The sequence below is a fragment of the Aquarana catesbeiana genome, linkage group LG06, assembly GCF_042186555.1.
Source record: "Aquarana catesbeiana isolate 2022-GZ linkage group LG06, ASM4218655v1, whole genome shotgun sequence".
Taxonomy (NCBI): Eukaryota; Metazoa; Chordata; class Amphibia; order Anura; family Ranidae; genus Aquarana; species Aquarana catesbeiana.
Genome location: NC_133329.1, coordinates 281,103,709 through 281,113,139, shown reverse-complemented (window position 1 = coordinate 281,113,139; position 9,431 = coordinate 281,103,709). Strand labels below are relative to the sequence as shown.

The following is a 9,431-nucleotide window of genomic DNA, read 5'->3' as shown; positions in this document are numbered from 1 at the left end:
TGGGACTAAAAGTTAGGAAAAAAATCCAAAAATTATAGGAATAGGCATAGGAGGGAAATCTTGTTTCAGTGAAAACTGTCTAAAAGATTATTTCTTTTACTCTGGAGATAATTCCTCCCATGCCCTGTTGTATTCACAAGATAGAAAAAGAAACAGAAATTTCCCCAATGGCAAAATAAACAAGGGATTTTACCCATTACCTACTCTATCCAATATTTAAAAAATGCTTTAAATATAATATGTTAAATGTTTTTAAGTAACATTTCATTATTAGGATCAAAAATGTATTAATAGAAACTGCTATTTTGTTACCCTAAAATACATTGATTTTATTTGAAATCAGAAAAAAAAATGGAGATAACAACTTATGCAATTATGTTACATTTATTAACAGTTAAAATACCATACTGTGGGGTTCCAAAAGAAAAGAACTTGCTGACTGAACAGTAAAAAGTTTTTGTTCTATTTATTTGTTTAGGTACAGAATTGCAATACAGGTTTAAAAAAGGCACTACAACAATGACACAAAGACAGACCAATGTGACCTTTACATAATACTAGATAAAATAACTGTACATTCTGCTTACTGGGAAAAAAGTCAGCATTATTTTCAATGTATACAAAACAGGGTACATATAAAGGAAGGATTCTCCCATTTGGACAACAGCACATAGACTGTGGCTTGAGTGAGTAAAGATACATTAAAATGGGAAAGGTAAGACATAACTTTTTGAAATATTATCAAAAAATATTTTAATCTTAAAAAATCATTACCTCCTATGTATGTAGTCTTTTCCAACTATTAACCTAGACATCTTTGGGTAAATATAGTAAAACCAGTATGTTATTGTGGCTCCTTTAAGCATAACTTTAAAAAGCCAGCAACTTATTCTGCCAGCACTTACTAGGCATATTCAATAATTTAGTTTAGGAATCACAGAGACATAGATATGGTTAACATATTAAAGAACCAGTCCAACTAGAAGTGACACTTTATTTTTTGTGGAACTTGGTGGGCTGAGTCAACATCTAGCTTCTCTTATGTTTTAGATACTTTAACAGTAAAATCTTTCTGCCATATTTTACAACTCAGCTCTTGTCCGCCTAGGGGTTTTTGTGTTCCATTTATCTTTGTGTGTTTCAGCTTATACTGTTATGCCGCGTACACACGAGTGGACTTTTCGACCGGACTGGTCCAACGGACCTAGTCCGGCGGACCATCTGACAATGTGTGGGCTTCATCGGACCTTCAGCGGACTTTTTCTGTTGAAAATCTGACGGACTTTAGATTTGGAACATGTTTCAAATCTTTCTGACGGACTCAAGTCCAGTCAAAAAATCCACTCGTCTGTATGCTAGTCCGACGGATGAAAACCGACGCTAGAGCAGCTATTCGCTACTGGCTATCAACTTACTTATTTTAGTCCGGTCGTACGTCATCACATACGAATCCCTCGGACTTTGGTGTGATCGTGTGTACTCAAGTCCGTTCGATAGAAAGTCTGTCGGAAGTCCATCGAAAGTCCGTCAGAAAGACCGTTGGACCTTTGTTGCCGAAAAGTCTGCCTGTGTGTACGCGCCATTACATTCTCTATAATGGACCATAAGTAAAGATCCAACAGGGAGACTGGCCACAGCAAGTGTGCAGAACTAGGAACTTAGGGGCAGATATATTACCATTCCCAAGTGATGGGAAATATTGTCAGGTGGTTTAAATCTTGTTATAAACCCAAAAGTAAAGATATCAGTTTTGAATTTACTGGACCATTTAATTTTGTTCTTCTAAGGCACAGAATCTAAAAAAAAAAACTTCCTACAAAAATATATGCATAACATAACATAAAATGCATGCAATTTAAAACATCTCAGAAAGTGTAAATGTATTGTTCTTTATTCCACAGATCATCTTCTATGAGGACAAGAACTTTCAGGGTCGCTCCTATGAGTGTAACTCTGAATGCCCAGACTTGTCCTTATACTTCAGACGCTGCAACTCCATCCGTGTTGAAAGTGGAAACTGGATCCTGTATGAACATACCAACTACAGAGGACACCAGTACTTCCTTCACAGGGGAGAATATCCTGACTTTCAGCAATGGATGGGCTACAATGACTCCATTAGATCTTGTCGTCTGAGCCCCCAGGTAACTATGGGCATCTCAGTTTAAGAACAAAGCCCATGTTAAAATGTTTGAACAGCATAAACCTGCCACAATTACTATATTGTAAGAGGTTATGTATGTAGGCATGCATTAAAAGCTAGCAGCAAAATTAAACTATGAAGTGATATAAAAATACATTTCACGCAGCTATCAAGTGTGCAGGACATTCCCTACATAGCCCCAATGTCCAACAGCATGGGACTTTCTAAAGCTATGCAAATCACTTTGAGACTTCACCGAACAACAATTGGCAGAAAAATATCAATATCAAAGGCAGACTAACTCTCATTAAAAAAGAATTTAGGCTTCTAAATCTGAATATTCTAAAGTAAATGACATGGTAGGTTAAAGTTGTGCAAGAATAAGCACCTTCATTTTTTACCTATCAATAACTTCAAAAGTGGATGGAAATCAATATACAGTATATAAAGTAAAAACTGAGTTAACCACTTCTGGACCAAGTCTATTTCTGACATTTGTTGTTTACAAGTTAAAATCAGTATGTTTTGCTAGAAAATTACTTATAACCCCCAAACATTATATATATATATATATATATATATATATATATATATATATATATATATTTTTTTTTTTTTTTTGGGGGGGACAAAATACATTTTTTTTAATTAGAAAAAAAAAAACAGTAAAGTTAGCCCAATTTTTTGTATAATGTGAAAGATGATGTTACCCCGAGTTAATTGACATCCAACATGTCATGCTTTAAAATTGCGCACACTCGTGGAATGGCGGCAAACTACGGTACTTAAAAATCTCCATAGGCAACGCTTTAAACAGGTTAGAGTTAGTGAGGAGGTCTAGTGCTAGAATTATGACTCTCGCTCTAATGTTCACGGCGGGCAATATCTCACATGTGTGGTTTGAACACCGTTTACATAAGTGGGCGCAACTTACATATGTGTTCGCTTCTGCATGCGAGCTCAGGGGGACAAGCTTTACATTTTTTTTCTTATTTATTTTACTTTCTATTTTTCATTTTTACACTGTCCCTTTAAAAAAATGTTTTTGATCATGGTTATTCCTATTACAAGGAATGCAAACATCCCTTGTAATAGAAATAAGCAGAACAGGGCCTCTTTAATGTGAGATCTAGGGTAAAAAAGAACACCGATCTTACATTTAAAAGACATTTAAAAGACATACACTTAAAAGACAAAAAAAGTACAGTTAATTTTACTTTTGCACAAAAAATGGTCCCTTTAAGGCCGGAGGGCGGAAGTGGCGTTTGATGTCGCTCTGGTCCTCCAAGGGCATAGAGTCGAGTGGGGGCCATCTTGCCCTCCAGCACATCGGAATATTTTCGGATCTCCCACCGCCCATAAAAGTGATCCTGTGGCGAATCCGCTGTCGGTACCACTTTTATCTGAAATCGGATTGCCCAACTGTGTAAAAGTATACCAGGGTTTTGGCAGCTATCTGACAAGTCATGACGTATATATAGAGTGGGTGGTACGGAAGTGGAGTCTTTAGCACAATTTTGGATAGCTTTGCTCAGTCTTCATTCTCAATCCTATTTTTTAACAGCATGAAGGTTCATTCAGAATCAGGATCTATGAGAAAGAAGACTTCAGGGGTCAGATGATGGAATTCACTGAAGATTGTTCTAATGTCTACGAGAGATTCCGTTACCATGATATCCATTCTGCCCATGTACAAGATGGGTACTGGATGTTCTATGAGGAGCCCAACTACAGAGGACGTCAGTTTTACCTGAAACCTGGAGAGTATAGAAGATTTTCAGAATGGGGTGCTACTCAGCCAAGAATTGGCTCTTTCAGACGCGTTCACTACTTCCATTAGGATAAAATATTTTCTAGTCTTTTGATGAACCAATATATTGTATCAAATAAAATAATTTAAAATCTAACTTGTTTTGTTTCATTTTATTAAATTTGAAGAATTTTACTTTATATGGAAGGACATACATTTTAAAGTAAAATGTATACAAACATAAAATATAATCCAAAGTGTTTATATGGTGAGCACACTACTCATTCTTGGTTTATTTTTTATAATATATAAATAATATCCAAACCTTTGTTGAAGATGTCTACTGAGTCTGCTAAAGTCTGCAAGTTTCTGTGGAAGATTATTCACTTTTTATATCTCCTAGAGTAAAGAACTCTTTGCCTATATAAGGGATACATTTGGGTTTTTTTTTCCAGTCACAAGTAGCACATTATATCTCCTTAATCACTTCTTCTCAAGGGTGGAAACATTCAGGTAAATACATCTTTCATCATTCTTCATCATCAGAGCCATAAAAACGCAGTCTGGATACGTTCCAGATGTTTTTCTGCATGCACGTTTTTGGTGCATTTTTGATGCAGTCCAGTGAATCTTTTTCCTCCTCTTTTTTCTTAATCCTACATAAGGACATGTGTGTTCCAGTGCAATTTTTGTGCGTTTTACAGCATTCAAGTAAAGTCCTGTGCAGGAAATATGCAGCATGTTCAACTTTTTTTCTAGAACTGGAACGCACTGGAACTGCAAGCACTGGTGTGAACCATGCCATTGAAAACCATCTACTTTCCATGCATTTATGATGCAGAAAAAAACACACTGCACTGCATGTGGTGTAAACTGGCCCTCAAACTTAAACTATTATTTTCTTGTGAATTAAAAAGCATTCATAACTCTGCCACCAACACCATATGAGTGGCTTATCATTGCACTTTTGGTGGTGGAGTTATGGAAGAGAACATATTTTTTCTGTGAATTTTATGAAAATAGTCAATAATGTCTTCCATTCTGTGACTGTAGATATAATCTGAACCCTGGTCAAGTTTTTAATTTATGCTTTATATAGAATATTTCCAATGCTTTATAGATGGGTAAAATGTTTCTGTCTTACTGTCTCTGCAAACACAAGAATGTATCCAGCTAACTTAGAAATGGCATTTCATGATGTTACAAAGTGATCTATATAACAAAGCCTTCTCTATAAATGATTTAGCCAGTTTAGCTTTATCCTCCCAGATTGTATGCTGCATGCATGTTTTTATTAGGAATGAGGTTTGGGTTAAGACTGATGTAGGTTTCAGTCCAAACCTTGATTGTTCAGCATTTGATGAACCGGCAAACAATGTTGTATTCACTCTCATGCAAAGCCACACTGCCAACTGCAGCTGAAAATCATATATTTAGCAGTAGTATCACTTCTGCTAGATGTGACAGCTTCCGGTACAGGGCACCTGATTCTAGGAAGCCAGGGGCTGCTGGTTTCTTAGCAACTATTGTGCATCCCCAGCCCCTTTCATCTACTGGTCATGAGATTTCTGACTAGCTTGTAACATCAAGGACCAATGCATGCTGGGCCAATGATGTCACAAGGGTCGGGGCCACCAGGTGACATTGCCAGGTGGCCTCACCCTTACCTATATAAGAACTGTCAAAGTGCAGAGAAGGCATTCAACGGTCAGCTGTCCCAGAAGGCAGAGCATTATTTTTTGTTTTATTTTCAGGTCCGGTGGGCGACAATGGATTTATATCAAGGGACACTATTTTTTTGTTTTTTAATAAAGTATTTGTCAAAAAACTTGTCTCCTGTTTTTATTTTTTTGTACACTTTTTCAGTGAATGGGTAGGGTACCGGATACTCATTCACATAGGGGGACAGTGATCTGGTGGCCCCCTTGTTAAAGGGGGCTTCCAGATTCCAATAAGACCCCCGCCCGCAGACCCCCACAACCACCGGCCACGGTTGTGGGGATGAGGCCCTTGTTCACATCAACATGTTGAGGGCATGTAGCCTATAGTTTAGGAGGGGGTGTTTGCTTGTACCCCCCTTTCCTGACTAGCCAGGCTGCATGCACGGATATTAGTTTGGTATGGATTTTGGGGGGACCCCACGCCATTTTCTTCTTTATTTTTTTAATAGCCGAGTGGCGGCAATTGTAACCGTGCATCATTTTAAATGTGATTTGTTTTGTTTTTTTTTCTTTGGAAATATAATTTTTGCTGCAGCATGTTATATATATGCTACAGATATGCCACTTTGCAGGCAGACTAAGAGGACCCCTCAGGGACTATATTTGAAGTAATTTTTCATTCTTATTGTTGCACTTTAAGCATATTAAGAATCACTGCTCCTGAAAAAAGTATTGTTTTTAAAAAAAAAATTGTACATTGATACATATCCCTCGGGACAGTACCCAAACCCCCATACCCCTTTTATTGCTAATTACTTGCATATAAGTCTTTAAAATGTGAACTTTTAATTTTTCCTGTTTGGCTCCCATAGACTTCAATGGGGTTCACTGTTTGGGTTAGGACATTTCCCCTGTTCGGGAGTTCCGCTGCGAACCATATAGGGGGGTGTTAAGCCCATGTTTAGTTGCTAAGAAGCGGGCTGGGAAGCTGACCACCACATCCTTAACAAGCGATGAGTCATCAGCTGTCAGCGGGGTTTCCTGCTGACAGCTGAATGTAAAAAAAAAGAATTGTCTGCTACAAAATTTTTGAAAAAAATGGTGTGGGTCCACCCCAAATCCATACTGGGCCCTTTGGTCTGGTATGGATGTGGAGGGGAACCCCACCCCAAAATGTTTTTAAAAAATGGCGTGGGGGTCCCCTCTAAAATCCATACCAGACCCTTATCCGAGCATGCAGCCTGCCAGGTTGGGAAAGGGAGGGAACAAGCAAGTGCCCCCACCTCCTGAACACACCAGGCCACATGCCCTCAACATGGGGAGGGTTCTTGCGGGCAGAGGGGGCTCTGCTCTCCAGATTGGTATCCCCTGTTTTAATTTCTATTCTATTTTATCCTTTTATTTATTATTGTATATAATTACCAGTATAAGTGCCTTTTATACCAGCAAAATACTGTTATTCCCCGTACACATGATCGGACATTGATCGGACATTCCGACAACAAAATCCATGGATGTTGGCTCAAAGTTGTTTTGCGTACACACGGTCGCACAAAGTTGTCAGAATTTCCGATCGCCAAGAACACGGTGACGTACACCACGTACGACGAGACTAGAAAAGGTCAGTTCAGAACCAAGCGCGGCACCCTTTGGGCTCCTTTTGCTAATCTCGTGTTAGTAAAAGTTTGGTGAGAGACGATTCGCGCTTTTCAGACTTGTGGTTTTCAGATCATTTTCTGCTGTTCAGTTTGTGCTTGTGGGTTTGTATTTGCTCTTCAGTGCGTGCAGTCAGTTCGTATTGTACTATTCAGTGCGATCTTGTCCGCTCGTTACTGTTTTTCAGGTCGCTCTTCACAGGCCTTGCTGTTCTTCAGTGCGTTCTGTTACTGCGTTCTGAGCAGCCGACCGTTTTCTAGCCATGCTGCGTATACGTACTCCTCGTAGAGTTCGTGCTGTGCGGGGGCTTGGTGTTGGGGTCCTTACCTTGACACAAGTCCAGTCCATGAACAGGGTGGGGAGGAGTTCAAGGACCAAGAATTGGTTGCTTCAGCGTGACCAGCTCTGTCATATGCCTTTGCTCCGTGAGATCCGTGAGAATAATCCTGATGATTTCAGGAACTTTCTCTGGATGACGGACCCCGTATTTCACCGTTTGTTGGCTTTGCTGACCCCTTATATTAGCAGGAAGGATACCTGCATGAGGCAAGCCATCACTCCAGAGCAGAGGTTAGTCGCCACCCTGCGGTACTTGGCAACGGGGAGAAGCCTGCACGACTTGAAGTTCTCGACAGGCATCTCCCCCCAGGCTCTGGGGATCATTATCCCGGAGACCTCTTCTGCCATCATCCAGGTCCTGCAGAAGGAGTATATGAAGGTAAGATTTTTATCCTTTAATATCACATTTTATTGTATTTAATGTTTGCTAATATATTGTATTTCTTTCCTCATTCTCTAATTACCATGATTGTAATATGCTGTGAATGTCCCCTTTGTCCTCATGCATGCTGGATTTTTAGGTAATTATTTTTGTTGTCCTTTATACATATTTGCCTTCACTTACCTCCCCAGCATGGTCTCCTGGCCCTATATTCACCTCATGTAGTCACTTAACAATGTATTTTATCAGCTTCATAGTAGTGCTTTACCCCAAACACCCTCTAAAATGTTTTTAAATGTGATTTGTGCTTTAAATTCAGGCAGAGTGCCAGAGGCTTTTTTTGGGAGGTCCCCAAATCATTTTTAACCCTCCCTCCCTCAACTGCTAAGTCAGCTGATACCAATTCTCTATCTATCCTCAATCCTCTATCTGCTGACTATGCCAAACCCATACACACTATACCCATCTCTTTTGTGGTCAGATTTAAGGATGAATTCCCCAAAGCATGTAGTGCAAGGGCCTGCCTGTATACTTTCAAATGGTACTGTTTCAAGTTTCTGTATACTATTATTATCTTGATAGGTAATAGCAGAATATCCAAATGTGCTCAAATGTGTACAATGTGTATTTATATCATTGTATTATGACACTTCTTACCTGTCCAGTGAGCTGCCAATAGTGTAACTAAGGAGGGACTGTTCAAAGTAATACCCATTATTTAGGCATTCATCTCTCAATGAAGTGGAGAGGGTTACCTGTCCAAGAGTTCCCCCCTATAATGTTAGAAATGGCCCATGAGAGGGGGGGAGGGGGAATCTGATAGGTGTACCTTATACTTTGGTCTTTAAAAACTCCCTCAAATAAATGTTATCTTGATGTTGGCCAAGAATGTTTGTGTCTAATCTGCTTTCCCTGTTTATGTGCAAAATGACTAAATTTTTTTTTGTTTGACTCCACAGTTTCCTTCCACGCCACAGGAATAGCAGACTGTGGCCTCCCACTTTGCCCAGCAGTGGGACTTTCCTAACTGCGGAGGGGCAATTCATGGGAAACACATCCACATCGTCCCACCACCCAACTCGGGGTCGTACTATTATAATTATAAGGGGTTCAATAGTATTGTGATGTTGGCGGTGGTGTCGGCTACTTATGAGTTCCTGTATGTGGACATGGAGAAGAATGGCCGGATGTCCAATGGTGGAGTCATCGCCCAGACGGAGTTCTACAGGCATCTCCAGAATGGCAGCTTGGATTTGCCACCTCCAGAAGACAATGTGGAAGGACTCCCATTCGTCTTCGTTGCAGATGAAGCGTTTGCGCTGGGGGACCATCTTATGCGGCCATTCCCAATGAGGACCCTCACCCCGGACCAGAGGGTTTTTAATTACCGGCTGGCCAGAACCAGAAGAGTGGTGGAGAACACGTTTGGAATCATGGCCAGCTGGTTCCACCTATTTCTTACACCCATACATATGGCGGAGTATAAACTGAATCATATAA

At 39.8% G+C, this 9,431-nt stretch overlaps 1 protein-coding gene across 1 annotated transcript; it reads left to right on the top strand.

Annotated features, from left to right (window-relative positions):
• Positions 1 to 585: 585 nt before the first annotated feature.
• Positions 586 to 4,032, top strand: LOC141147743 (gamma-crystallin-3-like). Its single transcript, XM_073634926.1, has 3 exons — positions 586 to 715; positions 1,902 to 2,144; positions 3,708 to 4,032. The coding sequence occupies exons 1-3, from the start codon at positions 707 to 709 to the stop codon at positions 3,981 to 3,983; spliced, it is 528 nt and encodes a 175-aa protein (XP_073491027.1). The 5' UTR covers positions 586 to 706; the 3' UTR covers positions 3,984 to 4,032.
• The last annotated feature ends 5,399 nt before the right edge of the window (positions 4,033 to 9,431 follow it).